The 27,266-nt window shown below is 42.6% G+C and overlaps 1 protein-coding gene across 1 annotated transcript in view; it reads left to right on the forward strand.

The window, feature by feature from the left end:
- Positions 1 to 373: 373 nt before the first annotated feature.
- LOC126251823 (solute carrier family 22 member 7-like) overlaps positions 374 to 27,266 on the forward strand; it is a 134,470-nt gene continuing 107,577 nt past the window's right edge. Inside the window, exons 1-3 of the mRNA XM_049952485.1 lie at positions 374 to 494; positions 958 to 1,211; positions 24,073 to 24,297. Coding sequence (XP_049808442.1) covers positions 480 to 494; positions 958 to 1,211; positions 24,073 to 24,297 — 494 coding nt within the window. The 5' untranslated portion in view covers positions 374 to 479. The remainder of the gene's footprint in view (positions 495 to 957; positions 1,212 to 24,072; positions 24,298 to 27,266) is intronic.

The following is a 27,266-nucleotide window of genomic DNA, read 5'->3' on the forward strand; positions in this document are numbered from 1 at the left end:
GACAAACGTCACGAGACGAAGCAAAAATGAGAATAGCGAGAAACTCGACATTAAAACTGGTGATCACGAAATGAACAAAGTCAGGGAATTCTGTTACCTTTCAGTCAAAATAACCCATGATGGACGAAGCAAGGAGAACATATAAAGTAGGCTAGCACAGCTAAAGAGAGCTTTCGTGACGAAGGGGAGTCTACTGGTGGGAAACATAGCTGCAAATTTGTAGAAGAAATTTCTGTAATGCAACGTGTAACTGCAGTCGCCACTGTCTTTATCTTAAGGAAAACGCTTATCTAACTCGTCGATGTCGGTTTTTGCGTAATTATGGTGCGCTTTTTTCAGTGCACGCGGCGCGATTGCTAAGCAAGCTGAGCAGTTAACAGCGATTAGCAAGGTGTACAAACCGTAGGGCCGTGCAGAAGTCATACAGTCGTCCTGTGTACAAGACGCTGGGGGCAAAACACCACAAAAAACAACGCGCTATGGCAGACTGCAAGGTAATCAGGCATTGTGGTTCCGTGTTGTGATGATCTAACTGTCGTCAGTGCCAGCATCCGATACAGACGATAACGTTCTTCATATTATAAACAGAGGTGTAAGATAGAGAAGGGGAACTCATTTTACTGTCATTACCTGTACTGCTACTATGTTTCCTTTGGTTTTTCCTCTGCGAAAACAACTGTGAGTTGCATCTTGAAGGTAGTTTTTCAGATAATGCTCCGTTCTTGTTATATAAATATCAAAATCTGTTATACTAAGACGAACTGATTCAAACAAATGTTTGTCCTAGCCAGAGTTGTATTTCTAGGCAACTCTTTCCTGCAAAGATCTGGAACAGGTACCTCATGCAAAATTTACAAGTACCAACGTCAATCTAATTCTCCTAACAATTTTTAAATCAATATTACAACGGAGCGAGAAACAGCAGTACTAAAATTCTATGCTTCTGAATATGTTTAGTTTCAGGCTGGAGTTAAACACAACTTGATTAACCAAAATATTAAATTTGAAGATATAATAGAAGAACTTGGAAGTTTTGGAAAGTTCCAAATACGAATGAACATTATCTTCAATGTCATCGCAGTAATATTTTCAACAATGTCTTCATACGCCAGGATAATTGCTCTGACGGTACCTGAACACTGGTGCCATGTCCCAGGAAGGGAAGGTACAAATTTAACTGCGGAAATGTGGAAGAATGTTACAATACCAAGGCAAGTAAATAACCTGTTATATTTAGCTAAACGTTTGTATCTAGTATATAGCAAAACGACGGCTGAATAGTATAATATTTTACAATGTTTTATAATTTTTGGGGGTAAATGAAGTATTCAGGGACACAATAACACATTAAAATAGCAGAGCAGTAGGCAAAGGTTTGTTGAGTGGGATGAGAAAAAGAGGGTCTCGAATTTACTAGCACATAAGCGTCACTGACAACAGTAAAATGATCAATGAGATTCATAGTCAGCGAAAGTTGTGCCAAGACCGATAAATCCAAGCATGCAAAGGAAAAGAAACGCAGTATTCATTATTGTTTGAAATACCACATAAAGTGAAAATATTGGTGAACAATATTTCGTTCATGCCATGGATTCAGTAAACATCCAGCGAATTGGACTGGAGAGGGGAAGGCACAACGCAAACTAAATTCAATGTTTAGATGGCTTCCTGAAATATTTGCACTATAAGGCACTGCCAAAAATACAATGTACGCACATGAATACTTTGTAGGCTTCAGTCTGAACCAATGTCTAAAAATCGTAGTCAATGAAACCATAAAGAATTCTGATCTTCTATTATGTTTTCATCTACAAACGTTAGTTTACGGCTTACGCTACGAACTCTTCAGGAGGATCTGAATAGAGCAATTGGCTCCCGGCTCCCAACTTCTATCGGAGGCATCAGTGGCTTGACTTGTACGTCGGTCATTACATCACATTCTGGAAGAATGCGTCTTGTTTACTAGTGAGAGAACAGTCAAGGCTTTTTCGCTGAGACTTAAGATATGTGCGTGTGGCCGAAGTTACAGTCCCTCTAAGTCTTTGCTGTAATTACCTACTAACTCTTGGACTCTACAACACGCTGCTTTTAACATTTAGTTAGTGAGATAGATAGTTCCTTTATTATTCCCTGGAACATTTGCACGATTAATCATAATGATGTGGATCCAATCATTTTACATTCATGTTACCAGTTCACGTGAAACGATATTTACGACGTAACCAGTTACTGGTGTTTGTTTTAATACAGATGGGAATTAGTTAATCCTACACACCAACATTTGCATACAGCATCTATGGTATAGAAGGCATTTTCAAGGGGAAACCTTTCCAGTTTGTTTTCATATTTAACTTTTCTGTATGTAAGCTACTGTGTATCGTTTGGCAAGTGACCAAAATCCTGTTGGCAGCATTCTTAAGCAATTTTTTTCAGCTAAAGATTAATGTGGAATAGCAAATGTCATTCCTCTTCTGATTTTTTCATGATGCCCTTCATTGTTCCTTCTGAATAGTAGTGGGCTACTTACAAGAAACTTCATAAAAGAATAGATACACTGCGTATCACAAATAAAAAAAATATTTATTATTCACAAAAAATATATTTGAGCAATAAAAATTTTCTTCCATGAAGATGGGTTTCCCCAGAGTATTATTTCGTACGACATTATTCAATGAAAATACGCAGATCATATTACTTAATGAATTCTCTCTCCGTAAGATTTACAATGATTCAAAGTGCAAATGTGAATGAACTGAGATGTTTTAGGAGCTAAAAACTGTGTTTCCTCCAGTTTAAATCCTCACCAAACTGCAAACCTAAAAGTTTTGAAGTATCCATTCCAGTTACACTGTCCTCACTGTGTGTTACCTTCATCATTGGTGAAGTACCTGCAGATGTAGAGAGTTCAATTAATTGTGGCTTCTAAATTTAGAGTGAGAGAGTTTGTAGAAAAGCACTCTTTACTATAAGAACATTACTCATCTTTTCTTATGTTGTTGCATGTATGTCAGTACTGATTACAATACCGGTATTATCAACAAAAGAATTAACTATGATTATCGTGTATTACAAGAAAGGTCGTGTACATATATGATTGCCGGCCGGAGTGGCCGAGCGGTTCTAGGCGCTACAGTCTGGAGCCGAGCGACCGCTACGGTCGCAGGTTTGAATGCTGCCTCGGGCATGGATGTGTGTAATGTCCTTAGGTTGGTTAGGTTTAATTAGATCTAAGTTATAGGCGACTGATGACCCAAGAAGTTAAGTCGCATAGTGCTCAGAGCCATTTGAACCATTTGAACATATATGAGTAACAAGAGAGGACCTGCAATAGAGCCTTATGAAACCCAATAAGTTATTTCCCCTATTCAGAAGAGTCTCCCATCCTTACAAAGGAAGAATTAGTAAGTATAACATTATGCATTAGGTTTGTTAGATATATCATCCATTGGTTGGCAGTACCTCCAATTCTATAAAACCTCCTAATTCATACAGTCAGATTTCTTAGATAATCAACAGAAAATGTTATTCGCTGTTCCATTATCGTTTTACGGTAGTAAATTTTGGTGAGCGGTCGTGCGAATAGCATTCTCAGTTGTGCAACTCCTCTGATGTGCACATTTGTGATTTACTAAGGAAATTGTTGTTGATCAGTTAAGATCTGGAGCTCAGCACAATCGCAAATATTTTGGAAAATGATGTCAGTAGTGAAATGGGTCGGTTCTTATTGAAATTTCTCCTATCACCTTTCATATGGCGGGGTGAGGGTGTGGTTGTTATCAATGGTATATTGCTATCTGCCCTGAGTTAGTAATGCATGACATATTTCGCAGTAGACGGCACTTATTTTATGAGGTTCGTCTTTAGTACTCTGTTGAAAACACTGTGGATTCTAGATGAATGTTTATTTTTGAAAGAACATGTAATTTTCTTACTTTTAGGAGGGGAATGTGTGAAACATACCTATCATTGAAATTGACTTTAGCTGCATTTTCAACATTCTGCGATTCTTCTCACTAACTGCTTGTTCATATATTTCTTAGTACATTTAGGAAATGATTATTAAACATATCTATTACCTGCGACTGACAATTTACAGATCTTCTACTTAAATCAATAGTGATGTAATGATGGTATGTGAGCATTTGTCCTCTCTATCACTATATTACATATATCTCTTGTCAGATTTACTAATTTCTCACAAAACGTGGATGTTATTAATATCTTTTCTTAGTAATTTGAATAGTGATTCACTTTCAATTATGTGCCAGTTTAATGGCCTTTCTGATTAGTTTGTGAGAAAAGCTGGGTAGAAATAATGATATGAGCATATCACACAACCTATTAAACTTCATATGAGCATTTGTTTCACTATAAATTTTATCCCATGTCATCTCTTCTGATTTTCAAAAATGCCAGTCCTTTTGTCATTAATTATTATGGTTGATTTACATTCAGAAGACTCCATTTCATGACGTACTCTATTATTTATCCTAACTTGTAAACATAAGCAGTGAGACTATTTGTTACTGGGTCTACAATTATTTTCTTGCTTTGAACGTAATAAAAGTAAACATTATTAGTCACATTTCGACTGTCTTTACCCGCCCGCGTTTGAAAAATTACTGAGATCTACTTATACGATACAAATAAGGTTACCAGATCATATTTTTTCTGTCAGAATCCTTTCAAAAAATCTAATCTGATAGCGCCACCGAGTATTAACTGCTCATTTTCTGACATATCTCATTGTAAAGAATCCTTATACCACATGAAAAGTCCAGTGTTTCCAAGTACGAATTTACATTGAAGTCAACGATTTTCACAGTTAATTCACAAGCAAAAACTTCTATGGGCTGGTCTCTACAATATTCACTTGTTTCAATGTATTCGCATTTTTCTAACATCTTTATGTATCTAACGAGACTATATCTACCAAGCCCTTCTTTTCACATATTCATTGTATATGAGTAATATTTTCGAATCTTTCACATATTCCACTCTGAAACTCTCTTTGAACTCTTGCACGGTTTGGGATATCTTTACTTAGTGGCTCATACTTAAAGATTCTTGTAGCTCTTTCTAGAAAAAATTCTCTGACATTACAATCGTTGGAGCTTGTTCCTCTCTTTACTGGATATCGGTAATGTTTTACGCTAATAGTAAACTTACTACCAAGCAGCAGCTGCCGCTGCACTAATAACAACATCAATGAAGCATTGTGACAAAACTAAGTCATTCTACCGTCTAAGGGCGTAACTGTATTCACACTCGATTGTTTTCGATCTTGTATGAACACATAGTTAGCACCCAGTCATTATCTCTTATCAATATGTATACACTCCTGGAAATGGAAAAAAGAACACATTGACACCGGTGTGTCAGACCCACCATACTTGCTCCGGACACTGCGTGAGGGCTGTACAAGCAATGATCACACGCACGGCACAGCGGACACACCAGGAACCGCGGTGTTGGCCGTCGAATGGCGCTAGCTGCGCAGCATTTGTGCACCGCCGCCGTCAGTGTCAGCCAGTTTGCCGTGGCATACGGAGCTCCATCGCAGTCTTTAACACTGGTAGCATGCCGCGACAGCGTGGACGTGAACCGTATGTGCAGTTGACGGACTTTGAGCGAGGGCGTATAGTGGGCATGCGGGAGGCCGGGTGGACGTACCGCCGAATTGCTCAACACGTGGGGCGTGAGGTCTCCACAGTACATCGATGTTGTCGCCAGTGGTCGGCGGAAGGTGCACGTGCCCGTCGACCTGGGACCGGACCGCAGCGACGCACGGATGCACGCCAAGACCGTAGGATCCTACGCAGTGCCGTAGGGGACCGCACCGCCACTTCCCAGCAAATTAGGGACACTGTTGCTCCTGGGGTATCGGCGAGGACCATTCGCAACCGTCTCCATGAAGCTGGGCTACGGTCCCGCACACCGTTAGGCCGTCTTCCGCTCACGCCCCAACATCGTGCAGCCCGCCTCCAGTGGTGTCGCGACAGGCGTGAATGGAGGGACGAATGGAGACGTGTCGTCTTCAGCGATGAGAGTCGCTTCTGCCTTGGTGCCAATGATGGTCGTAAGCGTGTTTGGCGCCGTGCAGGTGAGCGCCACAATCAGGACTGCATACGGCCGAGGCACACAGGGCCAACACCCGGCATCATGGTGTGGGGAGCGATCTCCTACACTGGCCGTACACCACTGGTGATCGTCGAGGGGACACTGAATAGTGCACGGTACATCCAAACCGTCATCGAACCCATCGTTCTACCATTCCTCGACCGGCAAGGGAACTTGCTGTTCAACAGGACAATGCACGTCCGCATGTATCCCGTGACACCCAACGTGCTCTAGAAGGTGTAAGTCAACTACCCTGGCCAGCAAGATCTCCGGATCTGTCCCCCATTGAGCATGTTTGGGACTGGATGAAGCGTCGTCTCACGCGGTCTGCACGTCCAGCACGAACGCTGGTCCAACTGAGGCGCCAGGTGGAAATGGCATGGCAAGCCGTTCCACACGACTACATCCAGCATCTCTACGATCGTCTCCATGGGAGAATAGCAGCCTGCATTGCTGCGAAAGGTGGATATACACTGTACTAGTGCCGACATTGTGCATGCTCTGTTGCCTGTGTCTATGTGCCTGTGGTTCTGTCAGTGTGATCATGTGATGTATCTGACCCCAGGAATGTGTCAATAAAGTTTCCCCTTCCTGGGACAATGAATTCACGGTGTTCTTATTTCAATTTCCAGGAGTGTAGATACCAGTTGGTGAGTGTTTTTGCGGTGTATCTAGAATGTGTAAGTTCAGCGGCTACGTAGCAGTTCTTGTGAATGAACGCAAATTTACTGGATTCCGGTGACGTTCTTTCTTGTTTAATAACATTGTATACAACAAAGCACTAACTTCACTTCTAAGACGAGCTGCGCAAATATGTCCCAGTCGCGATAACGTCCAGCGGCGCTTTCACCACGGTCTCGTTAATCTCAGTCGCGGAACTCGTTTGAAATGGCTCTGAGCACTATGGGACTTAACATCTATGGTCATCAGTCCCCTAGAACTTAGAACTACTTAAACCTAACTAACCTAAGGACAGCACACAACACCCAGCCGTCACGAGGCAGAGATAATCCCTGACCCCGCCGGGAATCGAACCCGGGAACCCGGGCGTGGGAAGCGAGAACGCTACCGCACGACCACGAAATGCGGGCGGAACTCGTTTGAACTTGCCATTACGTCTACCGGTAGAGGCTAAAAACTATGGCACTTTAGATAACAAAAAGCGTGAAAACAAAGCATTTAGTTATTTTTAAACGTCTGAGCATGATCACAGACTCACAGGTAATTTCGTGAAGCTCTTATTTCGGGTTTGAAAGGGAACTGGGTTTGGGCAGCTTGGTCCCAAAAGTCTCCGACTGTAGTGCCAAGCCAATAGAAGAAACTGCTATTTCAACAAAGACAATCCACAGAAGATAAGTAAATTGTCCAGAATTCGAATCAAAAACAAATGCCAACATGAGTAACTTTGACACAGATATCCTCCATGTAGCGAAGCTGTTTAAATCACTTAATAAAGATAAGCCTCCGGTCCATATTGGATACCGTTTATATTCCCTTCAGAGTATACTGTTATTATAGCTCCATATTTAGCAATGATATACAATGCACCAGCTCGGCCGTCGATAGGTGCGTGCCTAAAGGCTGGAAAGGTTCACAGTTCACATCAGTACTCAAGAATGGAGGTAGGAGTAATTGGCTGTGTTACTGACCCATGTCCCTAACATCGAGTTGCAGTAGGATTTTTGAACTTATACTGTGTTCGAACGCTATGATTTACCTCGAAGAAAACGATTTATTGACAAATAGCTACAAGGATTTAGAAAACATCGTTTTTGTGAAGCACAACTAGCTTATTATTCTCACGAGTTAATGAGTGCTATCGACATGGAATGTCAGTTCATTCCACACTTTTACACATATACGAAAAAAAATTTTCCAGCACCTCGGTTCCTAGAGGTCGGGAAACTGTACAGAAAATTGGAATAGAGATCAACATAAACATCATTTCCACCCTGTTTACTGCTCATGAAAACCGCACATTGCATGTTTTACCATCATACAGCGAGACTTTCAGAGGTACCCCTAATATCTAACAGCACGTTCTCTTGCATTGATGCATGTCTGTATTCGTCGTGGCATACTATCCACAAGTTCATCAAGGCACTGGTGGTCCAGATTGTCCCACTCCTCAACGGCGATTCGGTGTAGGTCCATTAGAGTGATTTGTTGGTCACGTCGTCCATAAACAGCCCTTTTCAATAAATTCCAGGCATGTTCGATTAGGTTAATGTCTGGAGAATATGCTGACCACTCTAGACGAGCGAAGTCGTTATCCTGAAGAAAATCATTCACAAGATGTGCACGATGGGGACGCGAATTGTCGTCCATGAATGCCTCGCGAATATGCTGTTAATATGGTTGTACTGTCGGTTGGAGGACGACATTCACGTATCGTACAGCTATTACGGTGCGTTCCATGACCACCAGCGGCGCACTTATGCTCCACATAATGTCACCCCAAAACAGCAGGGTACCTCCACCTTGTTGCACTCGCTGGACAGTGTGTCTAAGGCGTTCAGCCTGACCGGGTTGCCTCCAAGTACGACTCCGACGATTGTCTAGTCGAAGGCATTTGCGACTCTCATCGCTGAAAAGAACATGATGCCTTTCCCGAGCAGTCTATTCAGCATGTTGTACTACGCTGCATGGTGTCATGGCTGCAAAGGTGAACCTCGGCATGGATGTAGGGAGTGAAGTTGCGCATCATGGAGCCTATTGAAAACAGTTTGAGTTGTAAGACGACGTCCTGTGGCTGCACAAAAAGCATTATTCAACATGGTGGCGTTGCTGTCAGGGTTCCTCCAAGCCATAATCCGTAGGTAGCGTTTATCCACCACAGCAGTTCACTTGGGCGGCCCCAGCGAGGCATGTCATCGACAGTTCCTGTCTCTCTGTATCTCCTCCATGTCTGAACAACATTTCTTTGATTCACTCTGAGCTGCTGGACACTTCCCTTACTGAGAGCTCTTCCTGGCACAATGCGAACGAAATCGAACAGTGGTATTGACAGTCTAGTCATGGTTGAACTACAGACAACACGAGCCGTGAGTAATGGACCAAAGGCCTTTGTGGCGCAATTTGTTAGTGCAGGTTGCCTACATCATGGGCAGGTATGCACTCAGGGGAAGCCTATTATTCTCCTTTTATTGATAGGTAATTCACCTATTGTTCTCCATTGATTGACAGATAATTAACCTGTTGCTCTCCTTTGACTGGTAGGTACTTAAGCTATTGATCTGCTAAAAGGACTCTTCCTTTTGATTGACAAGTACTTAACCTATTGTTCAGCTAAAAGAATCATTCCTTTTCACTGAGAGGTCCTTAACTATTATTCCTCTGCCCCCTCCCCCTCCATTCACCCCCCTCCCACCTCTCAGAAACCTCCCCCCTAGCTGCTACAGGTACACTTTCAGGTCTGAGTTATTGGAATAGCCCCTCTCACGCTTATCAATTTGATTGACTAGTTCTTTATGTTGATCAATTAATTAATCTCTTCTCCTCTGGTAAACACCCTCCCTCCCGAAAATTGGCTGCTCTGTCTTGCAGAGAAGGGATCTCATGACAGGAAATTCGAGAGAATATTGTTTGTTTATAAAAATTGAGTTTGTGTGGGTTGGATATCTGTTGCTCATCATTCTCTGCTGTTTGGAGAGATGTAGGTCTTGTAAGAAGTAATTACGGTCCGCACCTCGTGGTCGTGCGGTAGCGTTCTCGCTTCCCGCGCCCGGGTTCCTGGGTTCGATTCCCGGCGGGGTCAGAGATTTTCTCTGCCTCGTGATGACTGGGTGTTGTGTGTTGTCCTTAGGTTAGTTAGGTTTAAGTAGTTCTAAGTTCTAGGGGACTGATGACCATAGATGGCTCAGAGCCATTTGAACCATTTGAACCAAGTAATTACATTGATCGCTTGTCACTTTTTATTCCGGTCACACAAGGAATACCATCATGAAACACCTATCACACGTAATACCACTGGCACATCTTTTGATCACAAAGCACGCACCGTCTGCCATCCCCATGTCCACTGGACCATACAGAACGCCACTGCACACGCTAGCAGGAATCGGGATGCACAGGCGGCCCCTGCAAAGTGACGATGCGGCTGTCAGCTGCCAAACGATGCACTGGTGTCCATTTCTTATCCCACCCCTCCCCGCGCTCGGGTCACTTGCTGGCGGTGCTGCAGCTATTGCACGAACGGTCAAGAACGCGCAAAACTCGCAAGCGCAGTTAGAAGAGACAAGAAGATATAACCGCATGATGGAAGCCGCAGCCATAGAAACAGGACTATACTTGAAACCGTACAGAAAAGGGCATACTAAATAAAAAAAAACCATTAGCGGTCCTACCAGATCGACCACTCACAAATACTGACCCTCTTAACTTTGTTAGAAAAAAAATTCAACGTTCCAAGATTCCGTGGTGTGTTTAAGCGGGATACATTACAAAAGACTATGTGGAAAACTGGTGAATGTGATATTGTGAATTCAGATGTTTCTGGAGGCCCCATCACCCACTGGGTGTCATATGTTACGAAAAATGCGGATACTGCACACTATTTCGAATCATTTGGTGACCTGCAACCGCCATGAGAATTACAACGATACTTCACCCACAGAAGACATGTGTTCTACAATTATCAGAGCTTTAAGGACTTTAATACATACCTCTGCCGACATCTATGTTCCATGTTTCTCTTGACGTTTACAAAGAAGAACACGCAAGCTACATAAAGAGCAGCTTTAAACATTCCTTCATCAGTTGAGGTTCGGATGCAATATCTTACGCTTTGGCGTTAAAAGAACGATCATTTGTATTGCATGGAAATTACTTCCCACCAATTGATTTGAGCATTGGTGAATGGAGTATTGCACTGATTGGACTGGAGACGTTCAGCAGCATCCCGAATATCATCGAAACTAACAACAAACTGCATCTGGATATTAATGCTGAAAAAGATATTGTGGAAACAGAACCGGATACATACGATATCGATGGTTGAAACTAAGTCTTAAAAAAGACTGGAAAAAGTATTGAGGTACGTGCAAACCTCAATAGACTTAAATCTGAAATAAGAACTAAATGCAACGATTGACTTTAACCAGAAAGGTTCAAGAAAGCGCCTACTTGGTTTCACGAAAGGGCAGGTTTTGAAGAAGGATCATAGTAAATTTTACAAGTCAGATCAAACTGCGGACACACTGTCCGTCAGCGAAATCCGAGTTGAGTGTAACATTGCAACGAACTCCTATCTCAACGACAGCCTAATTCATACTATTTACGGATTCTTCCCCTCAGTTGCAACGGGGTATAAGATTGTTAGACTCCTGCCATTGCAATATACCTTCCGGCGACAGCTCAAACATTGGATTATTTGGAGCTGCGTATTGTGCAACAGAATAATCAACGCGTAGACTTTCGTGGTGAGGAAGTCATTGTACGATTATATCTAAGGCAAGATGGACGTACGGTATAAAACCAGTGTAGGCAATCCACAGCATGTCACTTCGCTACAAACTGCAAAGTGGTAATATGTGCGAACTACAAGTTTCTTAAATCAGTTGGCTTGAAACCTAGCAATGATATCCTCACTCAATACAACCAGTCCAGTAGAGTATGATGAGAGAATTATATGTCAGGAATACTTCTCTCATAAACCTTACGCTTCAACCACTTTTAACAGGAACAACGACATTAGGATTGTCATCCAGCGCCAAGGCGGACTGGTACTTTCTGCAAGAGTTTCATATATCTAGAGGGCTCATTGAAGAAAATCGATGGCAGCGATACAGTGGGATCCAAGCTTACACGTAACACTTTAGCATTCCTGTTCCAAGAGATACTCTATGAAATCAGTGGGCCTGAGATCGGCCATACATGCAATGTCGGCATAACATCAAACCTTGAAACATACATCTCAGCATCACCCACAGATTTGCATAGTTACGAAAATGCTGGATGGCCCATAGACCATCCATAGTATAGAACAGTTGCAGAGTACAAGCCACTTACTGCATGCATACCTCTAGAAATGCTTAAGGGGTACTTCGAGGACATTAGGCATATTAGTATGAATGCTAAACAGGAACTAACTCTGGTGCGGAGTGCGACGGACAATAACTCATACATCCAAGGAGCTCAAGAGGAGAATATGATCACAATCAGCAAGATAATATGGAAAAGAGGAGCATTCGAAGCTTTAAAAAGTCCTGAATTCCAGTACATTTCTGTCAGTGACATTTCACTCGTTGGATGTTTTCGAGTACCCAGTGTTACCGTCTGTGAGCGTACAGACATAGGTTATTAAAACCTCTTTGCAGCTGGAGACAACTACATTAATCATACTTGCGTTTCAGACTGATAGAAGAGGGAATATAGCAAATGATTCCAATGTGTTCGACAACTGCGAGTTCACTAATGCAAAAGCCTACCTGAAATCAGAATTCTCCCCTTATGACAGTTTAAACCTGCAGTGAAATGAAAATGTGTACAGTCTAGCATATGACATGTATGCAAGAATTCGTGCTTCTTACTTTGAAAGTGCTGAAGAAGAAGGAGGATGGTGTCTACTCAGTCCAGCGAAGTACAAGGAGTTATCACTAGTCATCGAAATAGACTGCTCGAAACAGGATGAGATAATTAAGTCTGGACGTACAGATGTGCGAATTGAATTTGAATCTTCGACAGATTTCAAGAACACACTGCCATGCATGCTCCAGTTCTACATGACCCTGTTATCAACTACTGCCCACTCACCAATGTTGTGCAATGAGCTGTATAAGTGAACATGTGCTGCACTATACCTAGAGCATTTCACAATGGCGTCTCAAGGTGAGAAAGTCATTGCAGATGCTCAGGGTTTCTATGATGGTGAGTGTAGAAACTTCATATTTAAAGATGTTGGGTCTGTAGCGTACACAGAAAATACAAGTGTAATAGAGACATTCTCAACAAACGTTGCATTACCTAGGTCTTTCAAGTATGTGAAGTGTGCTAAGACACAGAAGGGTGCAAAGTGGTTAACGCATTTCTACCATGGAATTCACTGCGATGATCCTGGCACACCCTATAAAGATATTGTGACTTCGCTTCAATTATTCGACCACATGGACACCATCATCTACCTGAAAGGGAAGGAGAAGATCTCATGGATGCATCGAATCTTTAAGTTTGCTGCTTTTCAAGGCCTGGAATTCTACAGGTATCCTTGTCTCCACCGACTCAAGCAGAAGAAGAAGAAGAAGAAGAAGATGTGTGAAGATAGTGTTGTTGTGTCCACTTATGAAAAAGTAAAATTACTTTAAGTTGGATGAGATATAAATGAATTTTTATCTCATAACCCCTGCGTTCTTGTTTTCGACCCTGTTCCTACTTTCACAGATTAGAGTTATAACCACATCCTATGTCTGTGGTTTTCTTCAAGCACAGGAGATATAATTTTAGACATGTCTGCTATGTTTCCAGAATGAGATTTTCGCTCTGCAGCGGAGTGTGTGCTGATATGAAACTTCCTGGCAGATTAAAACTGTGTGACCGACGGAGACTCGAACTCGGGACCTTTGCCTTTCGCGGGCAAGTGCTCTACCATCTGAGCTACCGAAGCACGACTCACGGCCGGTACTCACAGCTTTACTTCTGCCAGTATCTCGTCTCCTACGTTCCAAACTTTACAGAAACTCTCCTGTGCAGGAGACACGTTTATGGCGGCAATTTCCTCCAATGGCGCTGCATAGCAGCACGGTGAGTACGTTGGAAGCATTTGATGACTTTTGTGGGGTTTAACTGTCAGTGCAATATGGCGATCTGTACAAAACAATTTTGTCAATGAAAGTCTCGTCTGCAGAAAACAATGGCAGATGGCGGTTGCACGCCGGCAGCAACAGCAGTTTGACGGGTATATTCAGTGACGGATGCGCTGTCCTGTTAGAATCGCGAGGAAGAATGCAATCGGTGTTATCCTGCGCTATTTTCGTGATCACGCCTTGTTAGGATCAGAATTTCCATGCTGACAAGCTGAGACATCACTAAAGCTCTGACAAAAGCGACTGTTAATTAATTCTGCAGCAGTGTACTATTTCCGAGATGTGCACTTGGCTCTTATTTACATAGACATGTGATGGCAGTATAACATTGAGTAGCTGTGCATGTGAGGGTGAGCCGTTATGCAGACATCTCACTGGATACAAAAGCTTTGTGTCATCACACTAGCAATGGTGCCTAGGTGAACAAATATTTCGACAGGTATTTCTGAGGTGTCAAGTGTGAAAGGGATGCAATTGCCTCATGCTCGCGGGACCACAACTGACACCTGTGCATGGTTTGGCAGCTGACAGCTGCGTCGTCACTTCGTGGGGGCCACCTGTGCATCCCGATTCCTGGGAGCATGTGCAATGGCGTTCTGTGTGGTCCAGTGGACATGGGGTGGCAGGCAGTGCGTGCTTTGTGATCAAAAGATGTGCTAGTGTAATTACGTGTGATAGGTGTTTTTTGATGGTATTCCTTGTGTGACCGGGATAAAAAGAAACAACCAATCGATGTAATTACGTCTTACAAGACCTACATCTTTCCAAACAGCAGAGAATGATGAGCAACAGAAATCCAACCCACACAAACTCAATTTTTATAAATGAACAATATTCCCTCGAATTTCCTGTCATGAGATCCTTCCTCTGCACCACAGAGCAGCCAGTTTTCGGGAGGGAGGACGGGGAGGTGTTTACCAGAGGGGGGGAGAGGTTAATTAATTGATCAATTTAAAGAAGTAGTCAATCAACGTGATAAGCGTGAGAGGGGCTATTCCAATAACTCAGACCTGAAAGTGTACCTTTAGCAGCTAGGGGTGAGGTTTCCTGAGAAGTGGGAGGGGGGGTGAAGGGGAGGGGAGGGGGTAGAGGAACAATAGTTAAGGACCTGTCAGTCAAAAGGAAGGATTCTATTTGCTGAACAATAGGTTAAGTACTTGTCAGTCTAAAGGAAGGATTCCTTTAGCAGAACAATAGGTTTAGTACGTGTCAATCAAAGGAGAACAATAAGTTATGTACCAGTGAATCAAAGAAGAACAATAATGCATACCTGTCCCTGATTTGGGCAACCTGCACGAACAAAATGTGTCACATAATTCTGTAGGAGTTGTTTGCTGACCAGTTCCATGATTCACTTATCGTATCTTCACATCCCACACGTGCTCAATTGGAGACAAATTCAGAGATCATGCTGACCAGGAAAGTTATTGCACATCTTGCAGATGACGTTGGTTTCATGAGCAGTGTGTGGACGAGCATTATCCTATTGTAACAATACATCATCTTCCTGTTGCAAGAATGACAAAGAACGGCTCTAAGAACGTTCTACAGGCACCAAACGCTGTTTAGTGCCCCTTAGAGAAATACCAAGGATGAACAACAGTTGTAACTTGTCCGTCAGGTGCTGGAAGGTTTCTTGGCGAATGGCAGCCCATTCTTGACGGAGTACTGCACTGAGGAAGGGTATCGATGTCGCTCGGTGAGGCCTGATACGAAGTCGGCGTTGCAAAACATCCCAAAGGTATTCTTTGGGATTCATGTCAGGACTCTGTGCAGGCCAGTCCATTACAAGGACGTTATTGTCGTGTAACCACTCCGTCACAGGCCGTACATTATGAACGCGTGCTCGATTGTGTTGAAAGATGCAGTCACAATCTCCGAATTGCTCTTCGACAGTGGGAAGCAAGAAGATGCTTAAGACATCGATGTACACCTGTGCTGTGATAGTGCCACGCAAAACAATAAGGGGTGCAAGCCCCCTCCATGAAAACACGTCCACACCATAACACAACCGCCTCCAAATTTTACTGTTGGCACTACACAGATTGGCAGGTGACGGTCACCGGGCATTCGCCATACCCACACCCTGCCATCGGATCACCACATTGTGTACCGTGATTCTTCACGCCAAACAAATTCTTTCCACTGTTCAATCGTTCCACGTTTACGCTCCTTACACCAAGCGAGGCGTCATTTGGCATTTACCGGCATGATGTGTGACTTATGAGCAGCCGCCTGTCATTGTACTTGCAGTGGATCCTGATGCAGTTTGGAATTGCTGAGTGATGGCCTGGATAGATGTGCGGAGCGGCCATTCTGCTCTCTCACGATGGCTAATGACTGCTGAGGTCGCCGATATAGAGTACATGGCAGTAGGTGGCAACACAATGCACCTAATATGAAAAACGTATGTTTTTGGGGGTGTCCGGATACTTTTGATCAGATGGTGTACTTCGTACGCGCAGTCGACCATCACTTGCGTGCAGGCAGAATCTGCTTTTATCGCTGAAGACCACGGCGCGCCATTCCATCTTCCAAGTGATCCTCTGACGGCACTGGTCGTGCCGTGCACGTCGATGCTGTGGCCTGAGTGGAAGATGGGCCAGAGGTCTGCGTGCCCGTAGTCCCACTGATTATAACCGGCTTGCAACACTTCAGGTTCAGACGTTTGGACTCACAAGCCCTCTTACCTGCGCTGTGGTAGCTGTACGATATGCCACTGGTGCCCTTACAATACGACGATCGAGCCGTGAGTCTGTGCTCTTCTTCGGCTGCGAGAATGTTCAAGTGATCACTGATACCTGTAACTGACGCAGCCCGTTCAACTTTGTGATAATTTTCCGAATGAATCATCCCGCCACTCGAAAGGCTTTCAGACTCGTTCACTTGGTTGTGGAAAGCACAAGTGCGTTTCTATGGCAAGGTTTCAGACGTTTGCACCACACGGAGCCTTCTGGCTGTGAGCATTCCCTATTAACGGATAAACACAGCTTGCACTCTGGCAGGTGTGCCCCTACGCTATCTGTTGGCGGACGATGTTGAAACCATAATCAGTACATCTTCTATCCCCCAGGTAGCATAGGCCGCCATCGAACCAACATCGACGTCCTCTTTCCAGATGTACTGAGTTTTCCCAGTAGTGTATACGTAAAGCGTTCAATTAAATTTCTCATTTTAAGCTTTCCTGCCCGAAAGGGGCTGTTAACAATTTCAGTTCATGGTATCAGAGGTAGTAATATTAGTTTCCGCTCTTGCAGCATACGGCATATAAAACATTGACGTGTATAATTATCCATTACGATTGCAGTTTTCCCAAAATACAAACAAATAAATCACTGTAACGGTTTGCAGGGAAAGGATGTTTCAATAGAATGAAAAGTAATTGGAATACAGTGTTGCCCCACCCTACTACGAGAATGCATAAGTACGTTCTTGGAGAGAGAAGCGAGAATAAACGCAATCAAATAGTTATTCATTTAAGGATTCAGAAGACAAGAACCTGAAAATTACGTTCATTATCACAGACACTAAACTGCATATTTGGGCAATGTGCTAATCTGCCTCTTCATATGTTATTCACCATGAGATCCATACTTTTAAGGCCTGTCGATTGCTTTGGTAATGTTTCCTTCTCGTTTGCTAAATGATGAAAAAAATCCAATTCCATGGTACTGACGTTTCTTTCGAATCTTTGCAGCGACGTTCTTTGTACGTTGTTGCTTGTTATTCGTAAAGCAGGCTACCATTCCTGCTCCCACTGGATCGAGGTCTCCAGAAGGATTTACGAATTGTGTTCGAAATCGAAGTTAACAAGTGAAACACACTCTAGATCACCCAGAATTTCCATATTAATTTATGTAGATACATAAATATCCATTAGCATAGCTCATTCGAACAGCAGCAGAACAAAATTATCAATATAATCAGATTTAAATCCTCTCATGCGAAAATTATAATGAATTTCTTTCAGTGATGTATTCGTTATTTCTCTGTCGTTACAAATTTTTCCACAAAGTTTCGTTCTCCTATGGTCACTCTTTTTTCCTTTCGGCTCACTCAAGTAGCGAAATTTTAATTATGACCACCGTGTACTACAGAAAGGAACTAATAAGATACAGCATTTTCAGCAAAATTGGAACTGATTACGAAATCAGCTACCGTTTTACAAAGAGAGCACTTTAAAACTATGTAGACATGGCGTTGGTTCAGGAAACTTTCCGTCATTGACATAGTCGTGGCTGAGATAGACAACTCCGAACGTAAAAGATGAAAGAAGAGGTAGCTTAAGCATGAGACGACCTGCTTGGAATGTTACAGAGCCTTAGTTAAGACAATGGCAAGAAAAAAGCGTTTCTGTAACCCTTCGTGGCAAATGGTTCACATGGCTCTGAGCACTATGGGACTTAACATCTGAGGTCATCAGTCCCCTAGAACTTAGAACTACTTAAACCTAATTCTCCTAAGGACATCACACACATCCATGGCCGAGACAGGATTCGAACCTGCAACCGTAGCGGTCGCGCGGTTCCACTCTGAAGCGCCTAGAACCGCTCGGCCACACTGGCCAGCCAATCCTTCATGATGGGACCAGTTCGTCGAGTGTAGCGCGAGACACTGTTCTCTCCAAATTTCAGGTAGGCAGTGGGGCCAGCTATCTAAAAAGAATAGAAAACAGAACGATAGCCCAGAATATGTTATTCTCATTTCTGTGACTCTAATCTTGAGTAATGCTAAACTAGAAATAATGTGTATGTTTACTTTCAATAACGTACACCATTAAATAATAGCAGGAATTCTGACAATTACTTTTCGAAAAGACTTCCTAACTTTAAAATTCATCATTGATGTTGGCATTTTTATCTTTCGAGAAAATCCTTGCTACTGTCAATCTAGGTTTTACACCCATTTTCCTTTTGCCACCATAAAATTGTTTTGCTGTCTAGAGAGCAATATTCCCTCTGCATCACCGGACTTAATTTGAATACACTTAACTGCCCGTCTATTTGTATCGATACATCAAAGGAACGAGTGCTTATTTAGGAAGCTTTATCAGTAAATGAGAACAGAGTCTGCTGAATGAGCTTTTCAATTTTCAGTACACTTAAGATTAAAAGAAACGCAATAGTAATAAGAGCGAAAGTGTTACCAGACTAAGCCTGGGCAGGTTTGCTGTAGTGCCCTAAAATTAGGTACAGTTTTTAACCAATTTACCACCAGATTGCTCCTAAAGAAGTGGTTAGTGGAACAATATTGACATATTCATATGACATCTACCGTTGTTGTTATTGCGGTCTTCAGTCCAGAGACTGGTTTGTGCAGCTCTCCATGCTACTCTATCCCGTGCAAGCTTCTTCATCTCCGGGTATATACTGCAACCTACATCCTTCTGAATCTGTTTAGTGTATTCATGCCTTCGTCTCCCTCTACAATTTTTATCCTCTGCACTTCCCTCCAATACTAAATTAATGATCCATGGATGCCTCAGAAGGTGTCCTACCAACCGATCCCTTCTTCTAGTAAAGTTGTGCCACAAACTCATCTTCTCCCCAATTCTATTCAGTACCTCCTCATTAGTTACGTGATCTGCCCATCTAGTCTTCAGCATTCTTCTGTAGCACCACATTTCCAAAGATTCTTGTCTAAACTATTTATCGTCCATGTTTCACTTCCATACATGGCTACAATCCATACAAATAATTTCAGAAAAAACTTCCTGACACTTAAATCTGTACTCGATGTTAACAAATTTCTCTTCTTCAGAAACGCTTTCATTGCCATTGACAATCTTCATTTCATAGCCTCTCTACTTCGACCATCATCAGTTATTTTGCTCTTCCTAATCTAATTCCCTCAGCATCACCCGATTTAATTCGACTACATTCCATTATCCTCGTTTCGCTTTTGCTGATGTTCATCTTATATGCTCCTTTGAAGGCACTGTCTACTCCGTTCAACTGCTTTTTCAGGTCCTTTGATGTCTCTGACAGAATTGTGAAGTCGTTAGCAAACCTTAAAACTTTAATTTCATCTCCATAGATTTTAATTCCTACTCCAAATTTTTCTTATGTTTCCTTTACTGTTTGCTTAACATATAGATTGAATAACATCTGAGACATGTTACAACCCTGTCTCACTCCCTTCCCAACCACTGCTTCCTTTTCATGTCCCTCGACTCTTATAACTGCCATCTGGGTTCTGTACAAATCGTAAATAGCCCTTAGTTCCCTGTATTTGACCCCTGCCACCTTCAGAATTTGAAAGAGAGTATTCCAGTCAACATTGTCGAAAGCTTTCTCTAAGTCTTCAAATGGCAGAAACATAGGTTTATCTTTTCTTAATTTATCTTCTAATATAAGTCGTAGGGTCAATATTGCCTCACGTGTTCCAACCTTTCTACGGAATCCAAACTAATCTTCCCCGAGGTCCGCTTCTACCAATTTTTCCATTCGTCTGTAAAGAATTCGCGTTAGTATTTTGCAGCTGTGACTTATTAAACTGATAGTTCGGTAATTTTCACATCTGTCAACACCTGCTTTCTTTGGGATTGGAATTATTTTATTCCTCTTGAGGTCTGAGGGTATTTCGCCTGTCTCATACATTTTGCTCACCAGATGGTAGAGTTTTGTCAGGACTGGCTCTCCCAAGGCCGTCAATAGTTCTAATGGAACGTTGTCTACTCCCGGGGCCTTGTTTCTACTCAGGTCTTTCAGTGCTCTGTCAAACTCTTCACGCAGTATCATATCTCCCATTTCATCTTCGTCTACATCCTCTTCCCTTTCTATAACATTGCCCTCAAGTACATCGCCCTTCTAACTCTCTGCTTTCCCTTCTTTGCTTAGAACTGGGATTCCATCTGAGCTCTTGATATTCATACAAATGGTTCTTTTCTCTCCAAAACTCTCTTTAATTTTCCTGAGACAGTATCTATCTTACCCCTAGGGATACATGCCCTTACATCCTTACCTTTGTCCTGTAGCCATCCCTGCTTAGACATTTTGCACTTCCTGTCGATCTCATTTTTCAGACGTTTGTATTCCTTTTTGCATGCTTCATTTACTGCATTTTTATATTTTCTTCTTTCAACAAGTAAAATCAATATCTCTACTGTTACCCAAGGATTTCTACTATCCCTCGTCTTTTTACGTACTTGATCCTCTGCTGCCTTTAATATTTCATTTCTCAAAGCTACTCATTCTGCTTCTACCGTATTTCTTTCCCCCGTTCTTGTCAATCATTCGCTAATGCTCCCTCTGAAACTCTCTACAACCTCTGATTCTGTCAGTTTATCCAGGTCCCATCTCTTTAAATTCCATCCTTTTTACAGTTTCTTCAGTTTAAGCTACAGTTCATAACCATTAGATTGTGGTCGGAATCCACATCTGCCCCTGGAAATGCCTTACAATTTAAAACCTGGTTCCTAAATCTGTCTTACCATTATATAATCTATCTGATACCGTCTAGTATCTCCAGGCTTCTTCAATGTATTCAACCTTCTTTCATGATTCTTAAACCAAGTGTTAGCTATGATTAAGTTATGCTCTGTGCAAAATTCTACAATGCGGCTTCCTCTTTCATTCCTTAACCCCATTCTATATTCACCTACTACTTTGCCTTCTCTTCTTTTCCTACTATCGCATTCCAGTCCTCCATGACTATTACATTTTCGTCTCCTTTCACTATCTGAATAATTTCTTCAATCTCTTCGTCATCTGCGGAGCTGGTTGACATATAAATTTGTACTACTGTGGTAGGCGTGGGTTTCGTGTCTATCTTTGTTACAATAATGGGTTCACTATGCTGTTCGTAGTGGCTTGGCCGCGCTCCTATTTTTTTATTCATTGTTGAACATACTCCACCATTACCCCTATCTGATTTTGTATGTATAACCCTGTCACCGAACTTCACTAATTCCCACTATATCTAGCTGTAACCTAAACTTTTCCCTTTTTAAATTTTCTAACCTACCTGCCAGATTACCGGATCTGACATTCCTCGCTCCGAACCGTAGGACGCCATATTTGTTTCTCCTGGCAACGACGTCCTCCTGAGGAGTCTTCGCCCGGAGATCCGAAGGGGGATTGTTTTACCTCCGTATTATTGTACCCCAGGACGCCATCATGATTTAACCATACAGTAAAGCTGCATGCCCTCGGGAAAACTTACGGCTGTAGTTTCCCCTTGCTTTCAGCGTTCGCAGTACCAGGACAGCAAGGCCGTTTTGGTTAGTGTTACAAGACCAGGTCAGTCAATCATCCAGACTGTTGCTGCTGCAACTACTGAAAAGGCTGCTGCCCCTCTTCAGGAAGCTCACGTTTGTCTGGCCTCTCAACAGATACCCCTCCGTTGTGGTTGCACTTGCGGTACGGCTATCTGTATCGCTGAGGCACGCAAGCCTCCCCACCAACGGCAAGGTCCTTGGTTCGTAGGAACTACTATCGAGGTGTAATAGTGAAAATAATATGCTACTTCAAGTGGCATTCAGTGTTAGCCGTTTTCTTGATGGCTTGCTGTATGGATTCCGAACTTCTTTCACTGTTTCCTGCCTCACTGATTTTGTAAAGCGTTCCTTCGTGTAGCAGTCAGACATTGCTGCAGACACGTAGAAGCTTTTCATTGCTGTATAGAATCAAATAGTTTCAGCTACAAGATGCTCCGTACGGACATTCGAAAATAAAGACTATGAGAAATTTGGAGGACACAGAGTGTCGTGCTAGAATGAACGTCCGGACAGACAAGTCTTGATACCAACTACGAAAACGCATTCTTCTTGCAGCTAGCGTAGTCAAGTCTTGGAAACTCAGTTGTGATAAGAATGGCTTGTGAGCGTGATACTAGTTTACCCTGCTAAATTCGCTTGGATTTCCCTAGTCATCTTAATGGATTAGTCTAAAGCAGTAAGGCAAATTTTTTGATTACAAGAAAGTCGTTTCATGCATAGGCTACTCTTACTTTTCACGCTTCACGTTGCAAGCTGTCTACCTCAGCTACGATTGTCCCAGGGAGAAAGTGTTTACTGCACCAATGCGCTTTGTTTGCATAGTTGTAAAGCACTCACTTTCTATAACTGTAGCTGCTCTCGAAATCAGTTCCAGTTTTTCTACAAAAGCAGTATCTTATCACCTCCTTTCGCTAGGATTTTAATTGAGGTTTTACTTATGACAAGTAAATGACGAATCTTAACCCTCCTTGTCAAATGTCTATTGGCAACCTCGGAGGAGTAGCCATAGTCATCTGCTCCACGAATCTCGGGTTACATGACCGACAGAGCAAGTGAAAGTCTCTAAACAGAGTCGGCAACTGTCAGTTACACGAATTTGTATTTTGTTCGTTGTCTCGGTATCAAACCAAGAACGAAAAAATTATGGATGCGATGAACAAACTTGTAAATATACATTACTTATGGTAGATCTGGAGATGAAAAATATATGGAAGTGTACAACTGCATATATGCTAATTTCTTCTTTTTCGCTCCTGCTTCAATAGTTATACAATCAATTTTTTCTTTTGAATCCACAAAGTGATTTATTACTCCTCGGCGTCGATCTATTAGTCTATTATCCATTATATCTCCACATTTTTGTGGTATTCCTCATATTCTAGACGTGTATCACACCAGACGTAGATAAAGTCCGTTTGTGGTCAACAGTGTGTAGTACGAATCACTTACACGACGCAACACTGAGGGCGAGATTTTGGTCTTTCTTGGGGTAGAGCTATGAATTATGCTAACTCTATAAGTATATCGCTTTTCATGAGGTTAATTAAAGCAATTCATTCATTTAACTGTAGCTTCACTTTATTACGTAAAGATATTTTATGGGACACAGTGCTGCCGTTCTTAGTAACTTAAAAATATTTTCGAGAAGTAAGTAATAAGAGAATTGACATTTCATGTCTGAAACTGCATTCATCATTTTGTATTTTCCCTGAGATCGGTATAAAAAGAACTATTTTTGGACAGTTTTATTTGTTTGATCTGTTATCAGTCTGTTTTTTTCATAGTCTGGCGTCTTTTCTGGCATTATAAATAGAACAATGGTTGATCGTTTGGAGCCGGTTGCCACACTGGACAATAGGCTACTCAACATGTGTTATCAACAAATAAGCATACCCTCGTATCAGAGGTCCTTTTAAAATCTATTGACTTCCACAGACAAGACGGAGAGTACAGTCGATGCCTGATGAAGACCCAAGGGGAAGAGAACGAAACTACACACTGCTTGTATGGCTGGGACTACGACACCACGTGGCTGTCCCTTACTGCCGCTTCCCAGGAGGACTGGGTGTGCGATAAGGAACTGTACCCAAATACCGTGTATTCCGTGAGCCTCTTCGTTTCCACCGCCATTGGAGTTACTCTCTTTTACATTGGTGACAGGTGAGTACCTCATAGTAAGATTAAAATTTGCTGAAAAATTTGAATAATAATGATAATTGTTGTCCGTTTATGGAAGATGAGACAGTCAAGTCATTGTAAGTATGCAGACTTTGGTGGTCGTCGTCACTGAAGGTAAAAACTTCTGGGTTGTTAGGTTCCATCGTATATCTTCTATACAGTCGACGTTTCGACCTCTCTGATTCAGGACCTTGTGGTATTCGCGATTGATTGAAGACTGTCAGAGACCAGTGTCGCGATCTCTTACACAGCAGAAGTTTTCCCTCGCTCATGCCGGAAAAGTGGGATTAAAATACCTGTTGCTCGCGTTGGTGGGCCATCTTCATTGGCTAGTAAGCGAAGTATTCAAGAGCTAATACTTAAGAAGTAGGGTTACTGCTTGAAATTATTGTGACTTATTTTGGTGTACCATTGTCATTGGATATAAATGGATTTTTCCCACACTTATGCCAGAGGAGAATTACTGGTTAAAATTCTTCTTGCTGCTACTGGGGGGCCACCGTTATTGGATAGAAGTGAAACGGACAGAGCAAGAGAGGGGTACTGTTTACCAAACAATATTATTGTCCTCAGAGATGGCTTCCTGGACGTTGTTTTTCTCGCACACCGCAGCGGCGTATTCAGTTTCTTGATGATGGGGATCCACGGAGCCTGCAACCTATAGCTGTCCTATCTAATGAAGTTACATTAGTTCTTAGAAATTTAGCCGGCTGCTATGACCGAGCGGTTCTAGACGCTTGAGCCCGGAACCGGGCTGCTGCTACGGTCGCAGGTTCAAATCCTGCCTCAGTCGAGGATGTGTGTGATGTCCTTAGGTTAGTTAGGTTTAAGTAGCTGTAAGTCTAGGGCAGGTTCGTCGAAACTGTGCCCCTGGGGCGCCAGCGCCCGCGATCGCCCGCGGCCAGCGCCCCGGGCGAATTCGTATGTTGCTGCAGTGGCCGAGCCTTGTCGCTTAGCTGACTGTGCGGACCTCCCGCCCAGCCTCGCCATGCCGATGTACGTGCGCTTCGTACGGACGACAGACCGCTGCACCAGCAGCCGTCCAAAGTGCCACAGAGTCGTTAGTCAAGAGACGCAAGGCTACAGCGGATCGAGATGAATGGTCAACAGCAGCAGACAAAAAGAAAAAGGAGCGGCGCGTCCGCATTATTTAAACCCGAGGGGGAAATTAATTTACAAGAACTGTTTGAAAACAGATTTTTGGAGATAAGTGAGCATCAACAGGCCTTAGATATATTTGTTCGCCCAATTTACCTTCGGGCAGACGACGTCTCACAAGTGGTTCAACTAGAGCTGATTGACCTACAGTGCCATATACGCCTGAAGGACCGCTTTCCTATGTGTAAACCTTTGGATGACTTTTACAGCTATCTTCCACGAGAGAAATATCCTCTTTTGCACTAGCACGCGGCCGAAGTTCTCTCAATGTTAGGTTCCAAATATATCTGTGAGCACTTTTTCTCTCTTTTAAAACTTGCTAAAACTAAGAACCGTTCATTACTTGGCGATAAAAATTTGACTAATTCTTTGTGGTTATCAGTCTCACGGAATATTGTACCAAACATAGACAAAATCGTGTCCTCGAAAAAGAAAAAAGTGTAAAATGTTAGTTGTCTTCTTTAACAATGTTAACTGTAAGAATTAAAGAGCTTCATAACCTTAATTTTATTTTTTAATAGGTTTTCAAACTAGGTCGGCTAGAATTATTACGTACAAAACAGCAAACTAAGGATCCAATTTAAACTCTGAAAAGGGATACAAAAAGATGTAGCCCGAAGTATAACAAAAAATATTTACTTGTAACTGCTAACAGTAAGAATGAGACTCTATATCCTTTATATAAAATTTTTTCTAAACGAGAATATTTATGACTCTAGTTCATTTAAGAAACTGATGTACTTTTCAGAAGACGCCTATTGTACATATGACGAGTGTGCATGTGCAGTACTAATAGAATGAATCTATGGGTCAGAAAACAACTAAGATGTTCTTGGATTCTTGTTTTGCATATTGTTTTCTAAAGCTTTGCATAGTAATTCCGCCACAGGATCACTGGTTGTTACCTAAACGGTAAATGGTTTGCTTGTTTTACCGCTCATCGGCCTCTTTTACAGAGGTGCGCTTCCTCTGTTATTTACGGTGGATCTGAGCGCGGGACAGTCCAGGGCAGAAGCAGAGCTGTGCGGTCTCACTCGCTGTGCAGCTCTCTCTCTCTCTCTCTCTCTCTCTCTCGCTCGCTCCTATGGCGACACTAGCGACACAGGGTCGCGGACGGGGCGCTGAACTACACTGCCTTGCGCCCGCGGGGCGCGGGCGCGCCCGCCGGGCGCAATTCTTGGATGAGCTTGGTCTAGGGGACTGATGACCTCAGATGTTAAGTCCCATAGTACTTAGAGCCATCTGAAGCATGTAGAAATTTAATACGCTTTCTCGGTATTTTCCTCTATAACCTCTGGTTTCCTCCGCCACCACTTGTACGTTATTAAAATCGGCGTCAACGCCACAATTCTCGTGATTTCCGCTGCTGCATATTTCACATTTATTACAGCAGCGTATGACTATCGTGTTCCTTAACATATTCTTTAAGAGTCCTTTCCCTTCTGCCTGTACACAACTTGCAGCAGCCACACATAATTTTATAGACGCCCGCAATGTGGAGGTAATCTGGTGCATCAGTTTAATGACCGGAAAAAGCCTTCTGTTTTGTTTTTACTGAAGAAAGAGGTCTCCATAAGAATCCTGCTTATGCGATCAGTCACCCGAGAAACAAACTGTAACTTAACACATTAAGAACTCTTTCCGATTAGCATGATGGACTGCCGTAAAACATTTAGTGCACCCATTTAGAGGTTTCCAAATCACTCAAACTTTATTGTTTCAATAGTGAAATGGAGTACATGATATGATTGCATTTACAGATCACTATCTCAAACGGGTGAGAGGTATCAGAT

The sequence above is a fragment of the Schistocerca nitens genome, chromosome 4 (assembly GCF_023898315.1).
Source record: "Schistocerca nitens isolate TAMUIC-IGC-003100 chromosome 4, iqSchNite1.1, whole genome shotgun sequence".
In the NCBI taxonomy this organism is placed as follows: domain Eukaryota; kingdom Metazoa; phylum Arthropoda; class Insecta; order Orthoptera; family Acrididae; genus Schistocerca; species Schistocerca nitens.